Source organism: Sapajus apella, unplaced genomic scaffold (genome assembly GCF_009761245.1).
Source record: "Sapajus apella isolate SASKATOON/1434 unplaced genomic scaffold, GSC_monkey_1.0 scaffold36, whole genome shotgun sequence".
Classification (NCBI taxonomy): domain Eukaryota; kingdom Metazoa; phylum Chordata; class Mammalia; order Primates; family Cebidae; genus Sapajus; species Sapajus apella.
Genome location: NW_022436976.1, coordinates 7,480,306 through 7,505,531, shown reverse-complemented (window position 1 = coordinate 7,505,531; position 25,226 = coordinate 7,480,306). Strand labels below are relative to the sequence as shown.

Here is a 25,226-nt window from a genome sequence, read left to right as displayed (position 1 = left end):
TGTCAATATCCTTCCTCAACAAAACATCTAGAAATGCCAGATAAAATATGACAAAGAAAATAAATGTACTCTTAGAAAACAAAACTGAGCATACTGGAAAATAAGAGAAATCCTTGGGGACAAACCTAAATGGAAAGATAAAAGTTAGGGGTGTAAAACAAAACTTCAAAAATCTTTTTGGGGGTTATGGTTTTTTAAGGGTGTCTATAGGAAAAGAGGTATGGACTGCACCTGTGTAAGGTCAAATTAAGACTGAAAAAATTGCCTAAAGTCAGGACATCAAAGTGCCACATATTCAGTGATAGGATGGACCTTAAAAAGGTCCTCACCAGGAAAAATGAAATAAAATTATTGGTCTTTGCCTAGGCTATGGGGACAGAGGAAGAGTGGGAGTCATTTAAGAATGAATGACTGCATGCCTATAATCATAGAAACTCCAAGGTGACAAACAGCAGAAAGTGACCCTGAGGTGGTGGTGAAGAAGGTGTGGTGGCTGGGAGAAGCAATGAATATTCTTCCTGTATAGAAAGATCGTGTGCAGTGGCATCACAGGTTTCCCACACCTAAGGAGTGCCAAAATAAATTTTACAATTAAACTACACACACAGAAACACACCCAAAACACCATCAGTGAGGATCAGCAGAAAGAACAAATAGCAGATTTAGGACACTTTACAAACAGACTTATTGCATATAAAATAGAAGGCAGCAATGTTGAAAACATTAAATAGATAAGCAATGGAGTATTTGAAGGCAAGAAGGTTCTAGTAAAAAAGACTCGAGAGTTTAAGAGAACCAAGTAGAACAAGCTCTAGAATTAAAAAAAATAATAATAATGTAGTAAACTGGTTAAACAACAGATTAAATATAGCTATAGAAAAAATGTTCAAGCAAAATATCTGAAATACTAACACGTAAGACACATAAGCAAAAAGAGATAGAAAATGTTGATGTTTAAGAAACATGGATAACAGAAAGCAGAGCATTCAATTGAAATTCCAAGGACAGTAGATGAGAAAGTTATTATTTTAAGAGCTAACAGATTAAAACTTTCATAGAGTTGAAAATAAGAATGTTCAAATTCAGGGAATGCAGCTTTAGACAAGATAAGGGAAAAGAATCTAAACATGGAAACATCACAGTGAAATTGCAGAGATGACTTTATAAACAGCTATGAAGAAAAGGTAAATTGTCTACACAGAAAAAGATAAATGAGGACACTTTAAGCAGTAATAACTAGAAAATAATGTGCCATACCTTCAAAGTTTTTAGGAAAAGTATCTGTTAACTCAGATAACCGTCTTCAGATAAACAAATACAAAATTTACCAGGTAAACCTCGGGACAAAGAATATTGAACTCAGAAGGAAAGAATGGTAAACATGAAAAATGGTGAGAAGATGCAAACAAATATCCACGTAAGTCTAAACAACATTACTACATAAGCAGTACATTAAGAGACAGTCGAGTATACCGATTCAAAACATGTTTTAATACAAGCAAAGACACTAGAACAGTTTGTTGCACAAAGTAAGACCCTTATGATGGCTCTTATTGCTATTGTTACTATTACTACTATTTAAAAATATTAATGATTAATTTGAGGGGCAAACCGATTGCAACAGCACGTCAAAAAGCTTATGCACCATGATCAAGTAGGCTTCATCCCCGGGATGCAAGGCTGGTTCAACATAACGCAAGTCTATAAACGTAATTCACCACATAAACAGAACCAAAGGCAAAAACCACATGATTATCTCAATTGATGCAGAGAAGGCCTTTGACAAAATTCACAGCCCTTTATGCTAAAAACCCTCAGTAAACTAGGTATTGACGGAACGTATCTCAAAATAATAAAAGCTATTTATGACGAACTAACAGCCAATATCATATGGAATGGACAAAAACTGGAAGCATTCCCTTTGAAATCTGGCATTAGACAAGGATGCCCTCTCTCACCACTCCTATTCAATATAGTATTGGAAGTTGTAGCCAGAGCAATCGGGCAAGAAAAAGAAATAAAGGGTATTCAATTAGGAAAGGATGAAGTCAAATTGTCCCTATTTGCAGATGACATGATTGTGTATTTAGAAGACTGCATCATCTCAGCCCCAAATCTCCTGAAACTGATAAGCAACTTCAGCAAAGTCTCAGGATATAAAATCAATGTGCAAAAATCACAAGCATTCCTATACACAAAACACAGAATTACAGAGAGCAAAATCAAGAATGAACTGCCATTCACAGTTGCTACAAAGAGAATAAAATACCTAGGAACACGACTAACAAGGAATGTAAAGGACCTCTTCAAGGAGAACTATAAACCACTGCTCAACAAAATAAGAGAGGACACAAACAGATGGAGAAATATTCCATGCTCATGATTAAGAAGAATCAATGTTGTGAAAATGGCCATACTCTCCAAAGTAATTTACAGATTCAGTGCTATCCCCATCAAGCTACCAATGACCTTCTTCACAGAACTGAAAAAACCACCTTAAATTTCATAGGGAACCAAAACAGAGCCTGCATAGCCAAGTCAATTCTAAGCAAAAGGAACAAAGCTGGAGGCATCACACTATTGGACTTCAAACCATACTACAAGGCCACAGTAATCAAAACAACGTGGTGCTGGTACCAAAACAGAGATATAGACCAATGGAACAGAACAGAGGCCTCGGAGGCAACACAGCATATCTACAACCATCTGATCTTTGACAAGCCTGACAAAAAGAAGCAATGGGGAAAGGATTCCCTGTTTAATAAATGGTGTTGGGAAAACTGGCTAGCCATGTGCAGAAAGCAGAAACTGGACACCTTCCTGACACCTTACACTAAAATTAACTCCAGATGGATTAAAGACTTAAACATAAGACCTAACACCATAAAAACCCTAGAAGAAAATCTAGGCAAAACCATTCAGGACATAGGCATAGGCAAGGACTTCATGACCAAAACAACAAAAGATTGGCAATAAAAACCAAAATAGACAAATGGGACCTAATCAAACTCCACAGCTTCTGCACAGCAAAATAAACAGTCATTAGAGTGAATTGGCAACCAACAGAATGGGAAAAAATTGTTGCAATCTACCCATCTGACAAAGGGCTGATATCCAGAATCTACAAAGAACTAAAACAGATTTACAAGAAAAAAAAAAGCCCATTCAAAAGTGGGCAAAGGATATGAACAGACATTTTACAAAAGAAGACATACATGAGGCCAACAAACATATGAAAACATGCTAATCATCACTGGTCATTAGAGAAATGCAAATCAAAACTACATTGAGATACCATCCCACGTGAGTTAGAATGGTGATCATTAAAAAATCTGGAGACAACAGATACTGGAGACGATGCGGAGAAATAGGAACACTGTTGGTGGGAGTGTAAATTAGTTCAACCACTGTAGAAGACAGTGTGACGATTCCTCAAGGACCTAGAAATAGAAATTCCATTTGACCCAGCCACCCCATTACTGGGTATACATCCAAAGGATTATAAATCATTCTACTATAAGGACACATGCACATGAATGTTCATTGCAGCACTGTTTACAATAGCAAAGACCTGGAACCAACCCAAATGCCCATCGGTGATAGACTGGACAGGGAAAATGTGGCACATATACACCATGGAATACTATGTAGTCATAAAAAATGATGAGTTTGTGTCCTTTGTAGGGACATGGATGAACCTGGAAACCATCATTCTCAGCAAACTGACACAAGAACAGAAAACCAAACACTGCATGTTCTCACTTATAGGTGGGCATTGAACAATGAGAACACATGGACACAGGGAGGGGAACATCACACACGGGTCTGTCAGGGGGGACTAGGGGAGGGACAGCAGGGGGTGGGGCGTTGGGGAGAGATAGCATGGGGAGAAATGCCAGATATAGGTGATGGGGAGGAAGGCAGCAAACCATGTGTGTACCTATGCAACAACCTTGCATGTTCTTCACATGTACCCCAAAACCTAAAATGCAATAAAAAAAAAAGAAAAGAAAATTAACTGAGTATGGTGGTACATGCCTGTAGATACAGCTACTCTGGAGGCTGAGAAGAGAGAATCACCTGAACTAAGGAGTTCAAGGGTGTAGTAAGCTATGGTTGAGCCACTGCACTTCAGCCTGGGCAACAGAATAAGACTCTATGTAAAATAAATAAATAAATAAACAAGTAAACAAATAATATTTTAAAAATTAAAAAGCAATATACATTATTTTTTAAGTGCTTGGGTTAAAGAAAAATTTTTCAAATAATAAAATAACATTCCAATTGGAATGCAAACTATGCTTTTACTTAAATTAAAATATTTTCCCAATTATTCATTATCATAACAAAGAGTAGCTGGGGTCTTATTTGAAATAACTATAAAAAAAAAATCTAAGTTAAAGCCTCAAAAATGGTAAAAATGTATCTTGGATAAAAGATTGGATAAAGTGTAAAAACTAATTTGACCATAGGGGATGTGTTCTGTAGCAATAAGATGCTTTGAAAGCATGCATGTCATGAAACTAACGTGGTATGTCATGAAACAAAGTAGATAAATCATGACATGATGGCATCATTTAAACAGGATAGTTTGGAAGGAGGTGTCAGTGCTTTTTTAAATAGTAAATTTTCAGTCTCAGATAATTTTTTTACCAAGTATATTAGTTAAGGTAGCTGTAAATCTCAGTATCTAAATCACTATCTAATTGAAAGCATAATAATTGTAATTTCCACACGACTTAAGACAACTACACAGTATATAAATGACAGTTCATTATGATATACTTGTTAATGAATGACTCAGCAACAGCAGTTGTTTCCAATTACAATGAGGAAATGCACCCCAAAGTGTGTGCAAAGCCATCTGTTGACATATAGGTAAAAATGGTAATATTTCTACATTTATTTATATTTTGTACATTTCTGTTTTGGCGTGTTTCATAATGTAGAGTGGGGTAAATTAAAATAAATGCTTATATATTGGATGTGCAGTCTGGATAATTTTAATGAATCAGGATAAAACAAAACACCATTAATTAAAATAAGATTGATTCCCAATACAACTCTAAAAATTTGGAAGTTACAACTCAATCCACTGTACTAAGAAAAATTTTAAGGCAATGTCTCACCAGTGCTGGTAAGGAATGCCATGATGTTTATCTAGCTGATAGAAGAAACAAATATTATTGTAACACTAATAGTTAGGTTGGAGCCTTACTATACAGAATTCTACTCTAGGCACTGGCAAGTATTACTTGATTAATTTATGTGGATAGTTTCTTTGCTGCTATCTTTTCCTTTTCAATATTGCATGACTCTTATCATTTTCCAAGACAGGTCACATTTATTTGCTCTTTTGTCCTTACCCCTGAAGCTTTAGAAATAGTATGAGGCATGAATTAGTGAAAGGTAAATTATCCAAAGGAACTTTCCATCTGATTCAATCTTACCGCTCTATTGTCTTTTTAAAACAAACAAACAAACATACTAATCATACCATGATTTTTAAATTTATAGTAAGGAAGTATTTATCACATTATTATTCAAATTTTTTAAATGGCCACTGCATCTTTTTTGTTTCTGTAATTTAGGAATACTAACCAACTAGTAGTGAAGTTGTGAAATGTATTAGAATTTAAAATAACATGCTTAAAAGAAAAGCAATTTAAGGTAAAACCTACTGTTTTCTTGGAAAATTACAAAATGAAAATAATGAAAAACAAAACAAATGTTATGATATCAAGACTTTAAACATTTTATCTGACGGCACTTTAGAAAACTCAAATTGATCAGCTTTTTGACAATTATTTTGAAATGACAGTTTAAAAAAAAGAGGAATAAATTTAGAATTAGGAGAGCCAGGCAGGAGTTTCTCCCTCTGACCAAGAGTTAAGATGTCTGTTCTGACCTTCTGAAAACATAAAGTTGAGATTACTTGCAAAAGGATTCCTTTATCGAATTCATATTTAGCTCTCTCTGCTTTTCATTTATTGGAAAGGTTTCCAAAAAATTACAGAGGGTTCAAATGCAATAAGTAAATATTAAATTACCTAGAGTTAACATAAATTAAACTGTAACTCAGAAATGTTGCTGAACTGCATGAAGGTGTCTTGTTACATTTCCATTCAAATCTATCTTTGTTCAAGATAAAATATTACACTGATGAATGCTTTCATAGACACGGAAGAGCAGAATCCTGACACAGTAATTCCAGTCATCCCTCTCAACCACTTCCTGTCAATGAACACACATCATTTCTTCTAGGCATTGAAAATCCTAAGTGATGTCTCACAAGTTGAGTCTACAGATCTATGGTTTTTCTCAAAGTTTAAGAATCTACCTGGAGATTACATAAATCACTTGAGAAGTAAGACAACAAATTCATCTTTGAAACAAACAAAGTTCTGCTAATTATTCAATCCTTCCACGGCAAAATGATTTTTTCTTACATTTTCCCCAGAATTAAAAAAATATATATGTACTTCTCTACTCTAATAAGCTTTATGCCAAAATATTAAGCAAGTCTGATTACAAATTGCATAATAACAATTAAAAGAAACTTCATATATAGTAATATCTGTCATCTGTCATTTATTTTACATATTTTAAGCAACTAAGTACAGTAAGAAATTTGTTAAGCCAAACAAAAATATTTAGAATTTTATAATATAGAAGCTTGTTCAATTTCTGTGTAAATTTCATTATTTTCAAGCAATGAAAACTTGTGATAGATATTAACATATTTGTTCACAAATTTTTAGAAAAATTCAAAATAAACTATTCTGAGAATTTACACTTTTAAAATCTATTTCTTATTGTACTTTATATCATAGCATGCTTTCAATGCTAACCATCTTTTTTAGATAATTGAATGTATTGATATACATACAATTTGGGAAAAGTTAGTTCCCAGATCGTCTTTGTAAACATGCATCTACTTTAAATACAGTCTTCCACTGTACTGACCAGGTGATTTATACAAAGGAAAGTAAAGAAACTTACTCATTAAAGAAAGTTTACTTTCTTACTTTAATAATTAAATAAGTTTTTGTTTTGTTCTTTTTTCCTTTGGACACAGTGAGCTAAAAATATAAGCTAAAGAGTAGTAAACTCTTAAAGAATAGGGGGTAATATGTTCTTCTTCCAGGTATGTACTGAAGTGCCCATTATGTGTTGTAGTTTGTGGAGTTTGGGAAAAGCAGAAGAGCATCCGTGTACACATTAGCATATGTGTAACACTAACATCAGAATCTTGCAGCCTAGGTGCTTTTATTCAGGTGTCCTCAATGGTTTGGGAAAGTAGAAAGTGAATGAATCCATCAAAAACAGCTTTGTAAAAAAGTGATTGACAGATTTACATTGTAACAATTATCACTTATTGAAGCCTTTCTTTATGGCTGGGATTGTAACTAAGTGCTTCATTTGTATTTTCTTCTTTAGTTTTCAAAAACGATTTTGTTGTTGATAAAACTATTTGCAATCTAGAGACGTAGAAACTGGTCGATGCCAGGACCAGGATTTGACTCCAGGTACGCCTTCTTCAGAAGGTCTGCCTTCTCCATGGCCCTGACTCGCACAATAAGCTGTAATTTTACTTCCCACTGATTATAGAGATGTTTTCATCAGGTGTTGATCAACCTTGATTGAAATCATTAATATTTCATTTCTGAATCAAAAAAGCTGAGGCTTCTTTTTATCTTAGTGGATTTCCATCATAGTACTTCATCCTCAAAACTGTTTTGAAATTAGCAGGCCAGTTTTCTCTTCTATATTTATTAACTGTACTTTACATCCTATTTTGAACACTTGTCATACTTAAGAATTTTATTACTCTCTAGTGTGTCATATTTCTGTTCAATTTTAAGCATTGTTAGAAGAAATTTTGTTTTCATTAGGAAAGGAATTGATATGGAATTATTAAAGCATTACTAGTAATAAGTCCCTGGTTCACAGTTTAGGAATCACTGGAATCTTTTGTTAAACAGGTATCACCAATAATTGATAAGACTTAGGTTTTACTTTCATAACACAATAATGCAATTTTTACTATGGACTGCAATCTAAAGACTTCGTTAAAGTCAGATTAACTCTATACTTATTTATTCTTAAAGCAACCATTTGATATTTTTCGAAGGAGAAGTATTAAAGGGATTGTTGAGTAAAAAACAACAATTAATGCCTCTACTGAAAATTTGTGGATATATTTGTCTGCAAATAAACTGAAATTCAAAGATAAAACACATTGAAAAGACCATTCTTCTCCACATGGTATTCCATTGGAAACTGTTGTAGCAAACATAACATTAGTTGAAGAAGCATAACACAATAATCAAGTATCTGCTTGCCTTCCTGCATTGCATATACAACAGAGATTTGTTGCACTTTTTTTTTAGTATTCTCAATAGGTTTCTGTGTTTATAAAGGTCCAGAAATAATCTTCAGAACTTATCCTCCATATGGCACCAGGAAATCTGGCATAAGAACCTTTCTGACACAAAGGATATACAACTCTCTTATTTCAAAATATCAAAAATTTGCCACAAAGGCAAAACTATCAAGCAAGTGTTAGAAACAACTCAGCTTCTGTTCAATGTCATGAAAACTGATTTAGTTGGCTGTACATGTCAACTTTAATTATCAAAAATGCATAAAAGACAGCAGCACATTCCCTCCCTCTGCTAGTTGTAAATGTTAAACACAATTTCAATTATATTTTTAATACTGAACTCTTTAAGACTTATGATGTATTCTTGTCCTGCAGAGGGTCAAAAGCACAAAGTGCTAGGGAAGCATGACCTACATTTTGGTTCTGAAGTTATATACAGAAAAGAGAAATAAGTGAAGATGTTCGGTGCATGTGTCTGGATAATTATTTTACAGATAACTAATCTGGCTGACCAAGCCCCAAAAATCTTAAGGGAGGTACATATTTTGGGGTTCTTTGTGCAGAATTTACAAATTTCACAATTCGTTAATTCTTTTCTGCAATTCATTTCTCCTGTGTAAATACAACTAGAGTCAATATTAGTTAAATAAGCTAACACTTAAGGTATGGAGAATGCTGACCATTCAGTGCTTTCACTGTATTTTATTTAAGTCTCAATATGCTCATCAGTTTTCATATTTATGACTTAACAAATATAACCTTTGAAATATGAAAAAATATACTGTATTTAATCTGTATGAGTAATATAACTTCTAAATAAATTAAAAGATTTCACCTTCAATATAGTGAACAAACTAAGTATAATGTTAATTACACAAAACCTATTTATTATTCAATAGAAGGAGATTATTTCTGCTGCCATAGTAGCAAAAAGTAGTTTCCATCAATGGCAACAAAGGGATTAACCTGCTAGTCCAGTGTGAAGTAATAATATGGTTCCAAGTATGTATGGTTCCCTTAACCTAGTTAAGACACATTGCCAGATATTTCAATGAATGTGTACCAAGGTCACAAAATCAATTTCTTATCAGCCAAAAACACTCATACAGTAAATTTTATTCTCAAACCATAATCTCTAAATTAAATCTGTGTAACTAAAAAATACAGCGCAGAGACTCAGTCACTGATTTTTCTCCCTGACAGCATTTTCACAAATGGCGCAAGATTTTGTATGCTATATTTAGCCTACAATGTTTGGTTAGATTCTAATCTTCGTAGAGAAAGTCATTATCTCTTTTCATGGCAAATAAAGGACCAAAGTGTTAATTTCCTCCTTAACATAAGTACAAAGTTCTAACAGTTTTAACATTCTGTCTCTCAGCAATTTATTTGGAAGCGTTTAAATAATTATAAAGAGAATCTATGAAACTGTACACTAATCCAGATTTCTTGGTAATATAAATTATGTATCTGAACATAAGATTGCAGAAAAATCATGTTAATATGGAAAATAGCATCACTTTGTAGTAAATCCCATGCAAAGGGGCTTTTCAGGAATTGAGCTTGTCTGACCAGTGACACTCAACATAATCACATTTTTAATGAAAATTCTTTGACTTGAATATAAAATATCATCTATTAGATTCAGGTGTTAGAGTTTGTTCCCTATATTCCAATTGCCCTGAAAACAATTGGATTTTTTTTTTCCTCCTAATACTCTCATTCTTATCCTACTCACAGCTACACATAAAAGTACAGTAATTTATGGCTGGCACTTTTCATCTATGCTCAATGGCAATGGACCAAACAGTTAAAGACACTAGAATATTCCAATAATCTTGCCTTAATGTTTTAATATTCAGAAAAATCACAATTTTTATGCCAGACAAGTTTGATTTGTTCCATTTTTAACCATACAAATGATTGATACATTTTTACAAATGCTGGATAATATATAGCGTACAGTGGTGATCTCTCACACAGCTGACTAACAAATTACACAAATCCATGTAACTTCAGACCAGATGATGTTTGATGGTTGATAAAATAGAGGATATAAAATTATATCTTGAGCAGAAAGGAAGTAGAAAATTATCCTAGATTATACATTTAAGATTTCTTAAATTATTTTTTCTACATGCTCCTAAACATGTAATTTTTAGTTGATTTTAACATTGTCAAACTGCAGAAAAAGAATCTTTTCTAGAGAGAAAATAACACTTAAGGAGAGTTAAAATACATTTTTTAAATTAAAAAAAATTTTTCGAGGATGTGCACAATATTTTATTTATAATCTTTATATATTGGGAGTACAAAAATTCTCATAAAATGACTTAAAGTTGTAGAGGGAAAGAATATTTTACTTCTTCCCAGTTTATATGATTATGTATTCCATTTTAATCAAATTTAGGTCATGATAATAAACAAAATAATTTTTTTAAAATGTAAAATTGTGACAGCATAAAGTCTTTCACTTTACACTGTAAAAAAAGATAAAACCTATAATAACTCATCTTAAATAATTTACTGAAGAATAAATTTAGCTCTACATAAAGTTGTATTTATGAAGTTTAGTTCATTGAAAGTGAGTGATAAATGTGAGGCAAGTATTATAAATAACACATGGAGTAAAATGAGTAAATTTTTTTGTAATTAAAAACCTGAAAGTACTAATATGATTCTAAGTAAAAATTTCATTTTTTAAGTGCCAGTGATTTTATACTTCTCAGAATTTTTGTGAAAAAGTCATATTTGATACTTAAGATCCAAAAGGAAGTAACAGTCAAAGTGATTTTCGCGACTCTGAAGGCTGCCTCAAAAACAGAAGATCATTACAAGGCATTCGTCGCAATATTTCAGCTAAATCTGTCTTAGGAAATGTTACTTCCTAATTCATGAAAATGTTCAAGAAAGCAATAAATAAGTCAACGAAAATTCAGACTTGCATAGTTGATCCCTTAAAATGAAGTAGAAACACAAAGATATTATGGAACAAACCTATGTAAAGTTTTATGATACTGAGTTTGATCATTTATGCACATTTTTCATTTGGCTATAATCGATGTTCTGTATTTACAGCAAAATATTTGGGATGGGATTACATCTAAAGTAATCTCATTTCAACCTTTTATGACATATGAAATTCAGTCGGAACTAAGGGCTTGATTCTTGTAAACAGAAATACCATTCATGGTCTTTCGAGAAATTCAGCACAGGAAAAGAACAGCAAAAACGGGCACCAACAAACCAGAATTGTAGCATTTTGTAGATTGGATTTTTGTAGTTTCCAGGGTTACAATAAAAAATAAGAACTAGTCATCCACCTCAAAGAGTAGTCGTTGCTGGGATTCCCCAGTCACTACTGAAAAGCAGGCAGACTCCATCAAAGCTTACGCCAATATTTCATATCAATGTAAAAATAAAATGAAACTATTTATTCCTTACTGTGATTCATTACTTTGGAGATCATGATTAAAAATGAACAATTATTACTGACGGATAAATTTTTTTAAAGAAAATGGCATGTGAAGCCAGTCTTGGACAGTAAGTCCAGGTTTATAATAGTCCCAATATTGAAAGGTTCTAATTTGTCCTCTGAGCACACACATACTTGATCATCGTGCCTCATTAGTACAGCCTGGTGCAAAATTATTTTTGATGCCTGGCAATATACATTACCCTTAGAATGAATAAATGTGGCTTTTAGATTACTTCCTAGCTGAGACAACTGCCTCTCTGATCATTTCTACTTTTACCATTCCTGAATATAAACACTCATGAAACAAAGATCTTTTGGAATTGCAACACGAAGATCAGTTCCGCTATGTAGCATTTTGTTTTAGTTATTAGCAACATGGCAATTATAAAATCACATGAATTACAACCCTCCTGTCCCTTAAATGGATATGTGCGCCATCTTATTCAAAGGAGTACTCTCAGTCACACATCACAGTGGCTAAACTTTCCCAATATGAGAGCAAATATAAAAATCATGGATGTACAGCCTTTCACTTGCTTTTAATTGTTTAAGTGACTCCAACATAGTACTTCTCTCACTGATCATATGACATTTAATGCTTACTTTTCAGCACTGTAATGCAGGAGGGCTCTCTGAAGATGGATCCAGACATTCCTCCTGAGGGAGGAAGCCACCAGAGAAAATATGGAAAAAGCGTTTCATTTATGTGCCAACTTCTATTGATTTGTAGCCCCTGCCTGGTAATACTGGGAGAAGAACTTTGAGTTTACATCCTGGCTCATCAGGAAAGAACATCATGTTGTGTCAGGTCATAAGTGGGGAGGAAAGGAGTACAGAGAGTGGATAAAGCATCTCCTGTGTTGGTCATGCCAGCTTCAGAGACTGGAGTTTAACAGAACTGTGCAGTAAAGTGGAAAGGGCATGGAGCTTAGAGGTGAGAGATTAAAATCCGTATCTGTTTCACTTTTATGCTTCAAACTTAGTCCAAAACCAAGGCTATTTACCCAAGAATTAGTTGAACTGAAAATTGACTATGGTTCAAATAAATGTATTACAATAATAGCATCAAATAATTTTAAACCTTATAGGGACATTAATAAAGATATTAGTCCAATCTACTCATTTTAGGGAAACTGAGGCTTGGATTCTCTTTGTGACTTACCATGAGAATCTTAGTTGGATAGGGATAAAATATACACAACAAATTTGGAGACTTTCGCACAGAAACGTTAGGATTTATTTTTAGAGAATCTAGTCACTGGAGTATAGATAGATTAAAAATAGATACCAGGAGGGTTTCTATTTATAGGGATGGGTTTTCGTTGTTGGAGCATAACATATAAAAGAGGAGTCCAATAATTAGAATTTGGAGGATGAGATTTATCTAGACATTTTTTATTAAGAATATGATATATCACAAGATTTTTACAAATGTCCTTTCCTTAGAGTAGAATTTGTCTCAGGAAAAAGATAAAGCAGTGGTTAAATAAAAGTAGATGAGTGTAGAAATGGGAACTGAAGGGGCTGACAGAAACGTCCTTGCAATGGTCACTTGCCCTTCTGGCTGCATTGCACCTAGTCATCCTCCTGCTAACAGTCACCCAAATGTCCTTTTGAAAAATACTTTCTCTCTTCTCCCAGTTTGAGTAGGCTTTTAACCTAGGCTCCAGGAATGGTACAGCCTGAGGTTAAGTCAGCCAATATATTCCTTTATTACTTAAGGACATGAAGTTTATAAACAGCTTGAATTTATAAATAAAGGTGACAGGTTGTGAAGTGAACTATAGTCTTCTTTTAGAGCAGGATATCAATGGATATTCCTTAAACATAAACTGAGAAGTGAAGCCACAGGCATATTCCACAGAAGATAAGCGGTCATCTGTGGTTTCTTTTAATTGAAGGCTCCTGACTTTCTTAAGCTTTGGGAAATTAATTTTTGTCTTTTATTTTATCCTCTGCTCAATTTTACCTGAACCCTTCTTCAATAAGACTTCTATTAGATGAATATTAGGCCTTCCATGGCTGGTCCTCTGTTTCTCAGTTTTGTTCTGTTATTTTCCATCTTCACTTTCTAGTGCTACCATTTTGAGATGATTATTTTCCAGCCCTATTGTTGTACATTATCTCATCAATTATCAGAAGATAAATATATTTTACTGGAGATGAAAAATACTTTAAGTTTGTTTGGCAGGAACGACCAAATTAGCCAGTGAATTCAGGAAATCACTTGGGGAAAACACACAACAGAGGGAAGAGATGACTGCACTATTGCAACGATGAAAGTTACAAGTGAGTCACAAAAAGAATTTGAGTTCAGTCAAATGAATTAGAGGTTCTACAACAATGGTTAGCAGGTGTGGGCTTCATTACTGCACTAATGACATTTCAATGTGAAAATCACAGGCCAATCATGCACTTAGGGTCAGAAAACACACTGATAATCACCTTATTTAACCTCTGGGGTAAAGCACAGGAGGAATATGAAAAAGGCCTGGGCCTAGATTTAAAAAAAAAAAAGATGAAAAGGGGTGAAATTGGGATTTAAAAAGAGGAATGGTACTGAGATGAATCGCTCAAGAATATCTTGACTAATGCTGTCCTGATGTATCTTCCACAGATACGTAAATAAATTGAATATTTGCAGCTTCTCTGTTCTATCCAGCAACCACACGTGCAATACAGAAAACCCAGGAACGGGAGACTTTAACCTCAATCTTCTGGTATGTTTAGGCACTGGCTTGCATTGCTGAGAATTTTAGCAGCTTGATACCTCTTCCTACGAAAGGAGAAGAATTAGAGAAAGATAGTGGAAGAGGTTGGGTAACACAAAGGTTTAAGGTTATATCAAAGTAAGAAGTTTTGTGTGTGTGTGGTATGATAGTTCTTTCGTATATAGAAGCCTCTTCTAAATTTTTGTAATTGTTTGGATGCAAATTTTTCCAGAATTCTTTGAGCATATGAATTAAATTGTTTCCTTCAACCTAAAAGAATGACTTTCCAGGCTAATTTTTCTATTTATTCATCTACATGTTTATATTGTTCACTTTTCTTCAATGACTGGACTACCTTTAAACGGCTCTCATGTTTATAGTTAAAAAACAATGTGGATGATCACAGGTAACTTGCTCCAGATTTTGTCAGCTAGGCATTACAACTGCTTGAGTAAAAGAGAATTGATAATTCTCTGTATACACAGGTGGGCTCAGTAATTTTGAGGCATTATTCTGGGTAACATCAGTAAGGAGAAGGCAGAGAGGTGGCATCAATTTTCACTCTCAAGAGTTGCCTGTAGGCAAATGACCAACTTTTCTTTGAGAGTATTTTCTTGGCTTTATCTGGAGACAAACCATGAGGAATAGAATGCCCAGTCTGTGTAGCCTCAGGAAAATAATATATCAAACTATCATCTAGATTTCTCTCCACTTTTGGGAAGAGGACAGGCTACTGCCACCACAGGAAAAGTCCTCCTCTTTGTGGCAGCGTTCTCTATGTGCACTGAACTGCCCCTTTTCAGGCATTACACACTGCTTTGAGAATTTCACTCAAGTTTGTGGACTTCTCATGGCCTCCCTCTGATTTCATTGCTTTTTAATATTTTTTTCACTTCACTTGTCTTGATGGAGATTGATAAACAGAAGTTAAACTCTTGTACCTGACCTACGTATTTTATCAAGATATTAAAACTGGTAAATAGCTTTAATCTCCTTACATTGATACACACACACACACACACACACACACACACGCATATATATATATATATATATATATATATATATATATATGTTTGTTTTGATAATGTAGCAGGGAAAAGGCAGATGGGAATGGGGTAGAACCAAAATAATTCATTTTATCTCAGTAAGATTCACTTTTTTTATTTGCAGACCTATATCACAGAGCAGTGTGAGAATCATATGAGGCAATTGATTGTAAATACTTTCTCTGGCAAATCACTTCATCTATAAGTTGGGGATGATACTAGCCCTTACTTCAGAGAAGTATTGTGAGAATTAAATTTAAAAATTCATGTGAAGTGGTCAGAGTAGTGTCTAGCTCACAGAAGTCACTAAAATCAACACCAATATATAATTTTTTATTAAGCTGAAAACCTGAAACTTATTTAATAATTAAAGAGAGTAAATAAGGAAGAGAAATAATGCGAACATAGAGAAGCACAAGACTGGATAATTAACGTCTAAAATAACCAGGAGTTTACTATGAAGTGTCCTGATGCCCTATAAAATTGGGACTATAGACAACTGATGTTTCCAGAATAACAGAAATGTCATCAATTTTGCAAAATAAAGTTTGCAACCTTAAAATATTGACGAAAGAGTAGAGCTATAAAAAACAAAGTGAGAAACTGGGACCTCAGTAATTTGGTGCAGGGGGGAGGGTATTGGAAGTGCTATCTCTACTATTTCTTTGTTCACCTGTCTTCCAGAATTTTTGTGGAAAAGCCACAGAAATTAAAATATGTGATCATCCACATTTAGAATACAAGTTTCATTTAGTTTTAAATTCCTAGCAGCTTCAAAAGATGTGAGAGAACAGGAAATATAAGGTAGTACAGCCACCATGTTCACTTTGCATGCAAAATGAACACGAGTTCTAGGGAAATCATATTCAATTTTTATTGTCATTGATCCCTTACCACTAACACATATTATATGATGCACATCTATAGTTCTATCTATCTATCTATCTATCTATCTATCTATCTATCTACTGTATAAACTGATCGTAGAGCCTGCAGTATAAACAGAAAATGGAAAAAAAAGTCAGCATTCTAAAATGTCAACCCAGAAGGTATTTTTTTTTGTGCATAAGCAGAAAATATATTGTGCAAAGTCTTATTTAAGATTGACTTTTGCATAACTTTTTAATCTTGAAATTAGAACCCAGAAGCTGTGTGTTCATTTTTATTATTTCAGCTTCATTCTTCACGCTATTAGTTATTGATATTACTTTTCTGGTTCTAAATATTCAATGAATCCATCTAGATAATACTGATTAAAAATTAATGAGACTTTTACTTGAAGAAAAATTTTCATTATGTTTCATTATAAGCTACTTGGAAAACCCCAAATCATATGTTCATATTAAACCCTATTTAAGATCTCAAGAAATTTCTTAGTTGTATCTCATTAATTCTTGGTAATTATCCTGTGAGATAAACATGAAACAAGACGATGTGGAAGAATGATTCCTAAAACTTAAGTCTGCAAAACTGACCTTAATAAACCAGGTCAGCAAAGTCTTTGATTTTAAAACTGTAGAACTGATATCAAAACTCAGACCACACATGCCCCTTTCCTTCTCTTTTCAAAGTAAATGTTAACCTAAAGAAAGTTTTGTAATGGTTTATTGGTTTATTTTCCTCTTTCTATACATTGAGGGAATGTGTAATATTGTGGAGTGGATATTTTTGAGGAAGTTCCACCTAATTATTGTGTTAGATATCTCTAACGTAGAACCTTTCTTGTGAATGAAGAGGACATATTTCTAGTACAAAGAAAAGGATTTCTGAAATTGGCAAGGTATTTTATTTATTTGGATGAAGTTTACAGAAATCATAATCCTGAAAGGCAAGCCCTGGGTTAATTTAGACTATAATTTCTTAAAGAGGTTATATGTCTCATTTAATACAGAATCCCCAAGGAAATATAAATCTCTCTTTAAAGAAATTTGATACATGACTCTCCAGTAGCACATCTGAGTTGATACCTTTTCAAGTCTGCTGTAGCATTCAAGTTCCTCCGCAACATATAAAAATTCCCTAAGATTTTTAGTAACATATCTTGTATATGAAGCAAAATGTACATATAATATTAGTGAGATATATACTTGCAATTTTTGAAATAGTCCTTAGATATTACCTGAAAATCAGAAGCTACCTCCTTCTGAGGACTGCAATTTAAAAAACAAGCAAGGGAGAAAGAAGGAAAAGAAGGAAGGAAGAGGGGGTGGAAGGAAGATAGAAAACAGAAAATAAAAAATGGAAGGAGGCAAGGAAGGAAGAAAGGAAGAAAGGGAGGGAGGAAGGGAGGGATGGATGGATTATGAACGGTGGCCCAGGCACTACTCAACTCAACTTGCTACTCCTAAATTTCAATACTACAAACATGTAATAAACATAAAAGGACAATGAAAGTTTCAGATTAACTACCAGATAGCTGATAATGTGTGATGAAAATTAAAAACAAGTATTTTTAAAATGTCCAGTTGAAGTCTTAAGGTAAAAAATAAAAAAGGAAAAGATTTATAAGCTGCTGTGAAAAATAGCTTCCGCAGAGGGACCTGAACCAGGTAGTTTTGATACACTCTATATTCTGGGTATGTAACTTCACATAAGATACATAGTTATACAATTTTAAGGCAATTGTGAACTTCAACTTTGCTTATTTGTGTAGTACACTGTCTCAGTGAATAAATAAACTAACTTTGATGAGCAGACTATTTAACTTACTAGAATATGGTAAAAATAAACTGATAGACAACCGTTTTTTGGTAAGCAAATTATGCTGTTGTTATGCTAGTTGTTTACGGGTACCATTTTGTGAAAATGTCAGGTATGAAGGGGATATGATGAATATTGCAATTGCTAAAATAAGTAAATGATTTTGCCTTATTCTCATTTTTTCAAGGTAATTATGATATTTTCTCATAGAGGAAACTGCTTAGTCTCTTCTTCACTCTGACACATTTTGATTTTTTTTCTGCTTTGTAATGGTTATTTCATAAAATGTTTGCATTAATAATTGCATTATGAGTATATTTCCTAAATAAGCTGGTTTATCTCTAGGATTTATTTCAATAAGATATCAGGTTTATCTTTGTTATTTTAGAGCTGGAAACATTAGCAATTTCCTTTGGAAGTGTAATTCTGAAGAATTTCACGTAATGTTAATTCCACCTAAAATATTTATAAGAAGAATGCATGAAAATACTTCACTTATATTTAAACCAGTAATGAAACATATGCATCCAAATGAGAAGCAACAACTTGAAAGTCCATACATTTATTACAGTCAGCTTGCTATGGCTCAAAACATCTCAAAAGTTTTCAAATTGTCTCCATGTTACTCATGAAAAAATGTTCCCCATATATTACTTTAAAACCACAGACCATTTTAAAATATCATTTTGGCCATTACTTATTCCCTTTACCCATCAGATTTGGCTAAAAGTTTCTCTTAGCTGTTTCTGAACATTAAATCCATGCTCAAAATCTCAAAATGCCAATAAAGATAGGAAAAATACATTTTATATATATATGCACATATATATATATACATACACACACATACACACACTTTATGTATATGTGTGTGTATATACATATATACACACACACACATATACACGCACATACACACACACACAGACATCATTGTAATTAAATAAACTTACAGGGACATTTAATTGAATGACAAGTGGGCAACACTCATTAACGCACTGATTCTGATGTATTTTTAAAAATAATCCACAGTATGACATATGTATCTTCATCTCTATTTTTATCCATATCGATACTGAAATGTGATGCAAACAACATTTAGTGATTTCTTCTGTTTACATTTTTATTATGGAAATGATCACCTCATTAAATATTTAAAATTGTAGTTATTTGTAAGACATGGTTTAGACAATGTAGCTCATTCTGTTAACTGATGTGCATGTACACATCACACAGAAAAATTTTCCAGATGGGAGTGACATTTAAGTTGTGGATTGAAGAATACATTTGATTTATCAAGATTTACAAAGGGGCAAAGACAAGGCACGAAAAAGTATCAGCAGTTAACAAAAAAGTGGAGGTTGAACATGTATGCTATTTTTAAGGAGTTCCAAGAATTTCATGCCAGATATATATCAGAGGGCATATTTGCTGAGAAGTCACTGGGAATTAAGTCAAAATGTGAAGGGTCTAGACTTTTTTCTGTTGATAAAGAAGAGCCATTGACAGGTATTCAATAGCTGAGTTACATGATAAATTGTGTGTATTAGGAAATGACACAGTTAGGTAGAATAAAAATGAATTAGGAAGGGCCAACCAACCAAACAATTGGTGGAGCCAACATATGAATGCAAGTCTGTCTGATTCCTTGGCTTATGCTCTTAATAATATGTATGACAACGAGGTCTCTGTTAATTAAGTTCTGGACTCAGTACAGGGTAGATATTAGCTATTCTAATGATGATGGTGGTTATATTAATGATTATCAAAGTGCTCAATAAACATTTGTTAAATTTTAAAATGATTGAATTAAAAATTCACTACTATTAAAGCTTATTTTTTTAGGACCATGTAAAACAAATTATAAATTACTTGTTCAAAACTTGCTCTTTTACTATGTTTGGTTAGGTTAGACTATTACTATAACATTTCTCTGGTATCTCTGAGAGAGCCAAATTTTATGACAATTGCGATGTTGAGGACACAAAAAAGAAAACAATTTCTATTCCTCAAGAAGTAGGCATTCTCTGCAGCTAATCTCCTGTTCAGTCATTTCATCTTCACCTAATACCAATCTTAGAGAAAAACAGGAAAGGTGGGGAATCTCTTTAGTGATGAAAATGCCAACAACAATCTTAAAATTCAAAATATAACCTAGACTGTTCAGCAGTTGGGAATACAGTGTTTTAATTCTAAAGAGCATATTAACTATCCTGACTAAAAAAAAGGTTCAAAACCTGTCAGTGAATTAATAAAAGGTGAAAAAGATGAAAACCACTGTTTGAACAGTTTTAAGAAGGCATTACAAATCTCAGATAATAAACATCAAAACAAGTGAATGTGTATTTTTTTTTAAACAGAAAGGGAATTTAAGTTTAACATGAGCTTACGAAGAAAACAAATTCCCATTATAAATTATGTTCTGTGTGAAAAGAATTTGCAGGCCAAAAGGTCTTAAATAATTTTTTTTTCCCAGTGAAAATATTTTCTGTTCTTTAGCTAATTATTGACTTAGGCAGCAGGGGAAAAACAACTGCATTGGATAATGGAAGATGCGTTGCTTTTTTTTTTTTTTAATCATTAAAAACAACTATAAGCTGGTTGGTTGCTAAAGGTCAAAATTATGAGAAATTATTGACATTACTGATGGCAAGCATGACAGTTGAAAAGTATCTAAATAACAAAAAGGCAATGCTGGTTATGAAGTACTAGCATACAATTTCTAAAGATTAGTGGAAACGCACACTAATTTGTGAGATGCAGTATTTTGAAGGTCATTCAACTTTTCACTCGCTATAATGCCATTCAATTAAACACGCAATAAGTTTCTAAGATTATTTATGAAAAGAATTTTGTAATTCTTGTAAAATAGTATATTACAAATCTTGGCTGTGTATACAATCAAAAACACCTGACTTAATGCACCCTTAAATGAACTGTAGCTTTGCTGTACATTTTTTAAACATTAAACTAATTATGATGAGTTTTGGTCTTATGATATACTGCATATTTAACTTTTTAAAGAGCCTATCAAATTCAATCGCAAGATACAACTTGTTTATGCTGTAAGCAAACACATGCGATATTAACAATATACAATATCCTGGCTTAATTAGGAAAAGTTCATGTTATCTTAAATACATTTAGGTGCATAATACCACACAGCTATAATTTGAACTTGCCATGTAATTATATGTTAAAATTAATTTGTATGACCTACTTCCTTTTTTCTCTCTCTCTCCTACACAGAATGTTGGTCTATGGATCCATCCAGTTAAAACTAGATTTTGCTGAAAATGAATTTTAAAAGATTGAGTGTCTTACGAGGAATGGAGGATTAGAGGTAAAGGTGTCAACTATAGACAAGAAATTTTTAAAATTTCATTATCAGATGGTGTTCTGCTAATCAATGGGCTAAACTGTACCCTACAAGGATCCTTTCTGGCATTCTGTGTCTGGGCAGTAGCATAAAGCTTTATGAATACAATCTACTTTTTCAAATATTGATGTCTTTTCAAGTCTCTTTCCTCTCTTCTTCTCTTCATTTCCTATGCCCAGGATATGCATGAGAAAACCATGAATCTCTTAATATCATCTCCAAATATAAGCAGTCAAGTACCTGTATATGAGTATCGTATACCATATCGGTATACGAATACCTTGGGCATATACAAATATACTTGGCATCATCTATCAAGGAGTAAAGGCGGTATATAAAGGCGGCACATACCAGTATAGCCTAAACTTCATGAACTCTTTTGTTCCCAAAGCTGCTGACTATGCCCTCTACACTAGGGTTTCCAGCATGAGCTAAAGGGAAATCTTTAATATTTGCACCAAAAATAATATCTACATGAAGTCGTTTAAAACCAATAACAAGTATAAATTTTGACATGGGAAGTCAAACTCACTGTTTAGCTACTTATGTGTTTTTTAAATAGTATGAAATTTAACAGTATAACACAAAACAAGTTAGTTTCTGGAGGACAAAAAGCATTCACATCAGAATTTAATCTTACAATATAATCCAAAATAGGTAATAAAGCTTGTTTACCTTCACAAATTGTGACACCATTTCCTGAAAATCCCATGTTGCAATAGCAGGCTTCAATTCCATTTTGTTTTTCACATTTTGCATTTGGGTGACAAGGTGTCTTGGCGCAATTTTGAGTGTGGGAACAATTCAACAAAGTGGAAAAAACCACTAAATAAAATAGAGAAATACACCTTTTCAAAAGTAAAAGAAACACCTCTTCCTATTGCTGAATTAGAGTATAGTAAACATAAATACTCCTTTCTTTCTATTTAGATAAGTGGATTATAAATTTTTCCCAAGGCAGCACTTTGCTAAGTAACAGCACAAAAGCAAGTAAGTAAAACTTACTTTTAAGATAAAGCTTTTTTTTTTCAATTTCAAACTGTATAAAGTAAATCTCAACAAAGCTAAAATGTGATAAACAACTCAGCTTTATAATAAAAACTGTGTTCCCAGATCAGTATAGCATGTTGATTCAGTGTTACCCTTCATTCTGAGGTGAGATGCTTTGAAAGGGAACTGCCTAATTGTAAAGCAATTTCCCTCCTCTGGGAGTAATTCTGTGCAGAAAGGAAGGTAAATTGAGTATTTGGGTTTTTGCAAATTCAAATCTGTGTTATTTTAAGATGGCATCTTATCTAGGAGAACAAACGCAATTGCCGTTTTTTTTTTTTTTTTTTTTTTTCTGCGTTCTAATGATTGTTTTCAATCCTGTCTTATACATAATAAAATGTATTTCACTTTTTTTCCATTAGGGGAAATTTAAAAACAAAACAAAAACAAAAAACAAACTCAGCGTTATGGTCAAAGATTGATCTTCCGGAAATGTAAAACACACAAATGTGACCAACAGAAATGAAACAAAACATAGAACAAGACTATACATCAGAGTTATTGAAATACACTTGGAAATTATATGTTGTAGACTGATCAAAAGGTTCCTTTTTTATTGTTTTTTCCAGGTCTTCTCAAGAGTCCTGAGGACCAGCAGCTATGAAGTATGAGGTCACTGTTCTGAAAATAGCCATCTAACGTAAGTTGCCCTAACTAGGTACCAAGAGATTCTTAAGTATTCAGTTCTAAATCCTAGTGGCAAGTAAGTGTATGTATGCTGACTAAGCTAAAATTATTTCACTTTGAGAAATGTCATTCACTATCTTTCTGCACAATATTGTCAAAATGAAGTTCAAATCTGGGCCAGCAATCCCCTTAGAATGCCAGGAAGCCTCCCATAAGCGTTAATGGTTTGGATTTCCCAAATTTCTTTGGGGCAGAGCAGAAGCCAGGTGAAAGGGGACGTCAGAGACTTCCTCAAGGGGAGTAAAAAGGTTAACAGTCCCTAGACCTTGAATATTCAACTCTACAGTTGAAAGGTCAAGGAGCAAAACATCCTGAGAAGTACCAAGTTAATTCTCCTCGGAGATTTTGCCAAATCTACTTGCCAAATGAGCTCCACCACTTAGAAAAATCCCGTCCCCTACGAGGGACCGGCCCCTCCAAGGACCTCGGCGAGCAGGGGCGCTGAGCACTCACCTAGGAACAGGAGGAGTCTCATTGGCGGCGGCCGCGGTGGTGGCGGTGGCAGAGAGCGCGGCGGGTGAGTGCGGCTGTGGCCCCGGGACCCGGAGCCGCGGGTAGGGCTCGGCAGGGTCCCGGATCCGTCCTCCGTGACGCGTCGGCTTCCTCCCGACACTTTCCGGCCTCTTTTGTGTGAGTGTGTGAGTCAAGCCCTGAGTCCGCTGGCCACGTCCGGCCTCCATCCCCTTTCCCCACGCCACCTGGGCTCCGTTCCCTGCCTGGTGACCTCCGACCCTGAGAATGTCACAGCCCCAATGAGGGGTCCGCTGGTCCTCAGGCGCAGCTCCCAGAGTGCCACCCTAAGAGTGAGTACTTAAAAAGTAAAGGTCTCTGCGACCCATGGAGAACCCTTCCGGAGACAGCATCCAAAACTCAATAGGTTGTAGGGGATTTCTCTGACAACTAAAGTTCAAGACATAGCCTTTTAAAAATGTGTATACTCGCCAGTAATTTTTCCTAAAGAGCAAAGGGTCAAGTAGCAGTCAGGAAACCTGAATCCATGCAGAGTGGCACACCACTGCTCAGTCCTCATCTTGCTGGGACTCAGGGTTGCATCATGTAAAACAAGGATGTAGTCTATTGTGCCTTTTCAACTTTTCCCTTATCAACTCAATTTCAGGTAAAATTCACCTGTACCCCTTTTTTCATCTGCAGAACAATTGGTGTATCATATCGCTTTATATATGTTAATATACACGTCAATTATGTAGAAAAAGATCGTTCACATTGAAACAGAAACAATTCTATCTTAAAAAATTAAAAATAACTGCAGGGAAAACTAATGTATCATGATAGAAAATAGATCGATGGTTGCCCAGGGTTGGGATGCAGAAGGGGGACTGACTGCAGAAAGGCACAAGGGGAATTTGAGGTGATGACAATATTCTATATCTTCATTGAGGTGATGGTTATGTGAGTGCATGCATTTGTCATAACATCCAACTGTATTCTTAAATTTGATGCATTTTATTGTAAATAACTTAGATGAATTGTATTATATGTAAGTTTAAATAAAGTTGATTTAAAGAAAGGAAATGACTAATATCTTAATATTTTTGCCATCAACACAAGGCATTTTACCTTTCAATAGGTCACCTTTGTTACATTCCATTTCTATTCTGTTTAAAAAGTGACTAGTGCAAATTTACTTTGTATAAAGAGCAGCCTCAGAAAGATGAACACCCACAGCCCCTGGACTCCAGGGGCTTACGAACTACTGGGGCAACAACTAAAACTATTCACAATCACATGCCACAAAGTGACTTCTGTATTAACAGCAGTCACAAGT

At 34.0% G+C, this 25,226-nt stretch overlaps 1 protein-coding gene across 1 annotated transcript in view; it reads right to left on the bottom strand.

Moving 5' to 3' along the window:
* ADGRL4 (adhesion G protein-coupled receptor L4) overlaps nucleotides 1-24,075 on the bottom strand; it is a 116,885-nt gene extending 92,810 nt beyond the window's left edge. The window contains exons 1-2 of the mRNA XM_032296506.1: nucleotides 23,894-24,075; nucleotides 22,379-22,528 (exon numbers count right to left, since the gene is read on the bottom strand). Coding sequence (XP_032152397.1) covers nucleotides 22,379-22,528; nucleotides 23,894-23,915 — 172 coding nt within the window. The 5' untranslated portion in view covers nucleotides 23,916-24,075. The remainder of the gene's footprint in view (nucleotides 1-22,378; nucleotides 22,529-23,893) is intronic.
* Nucleotides 24,076-25,226: the final 1,151 nt, after the last annotated feature.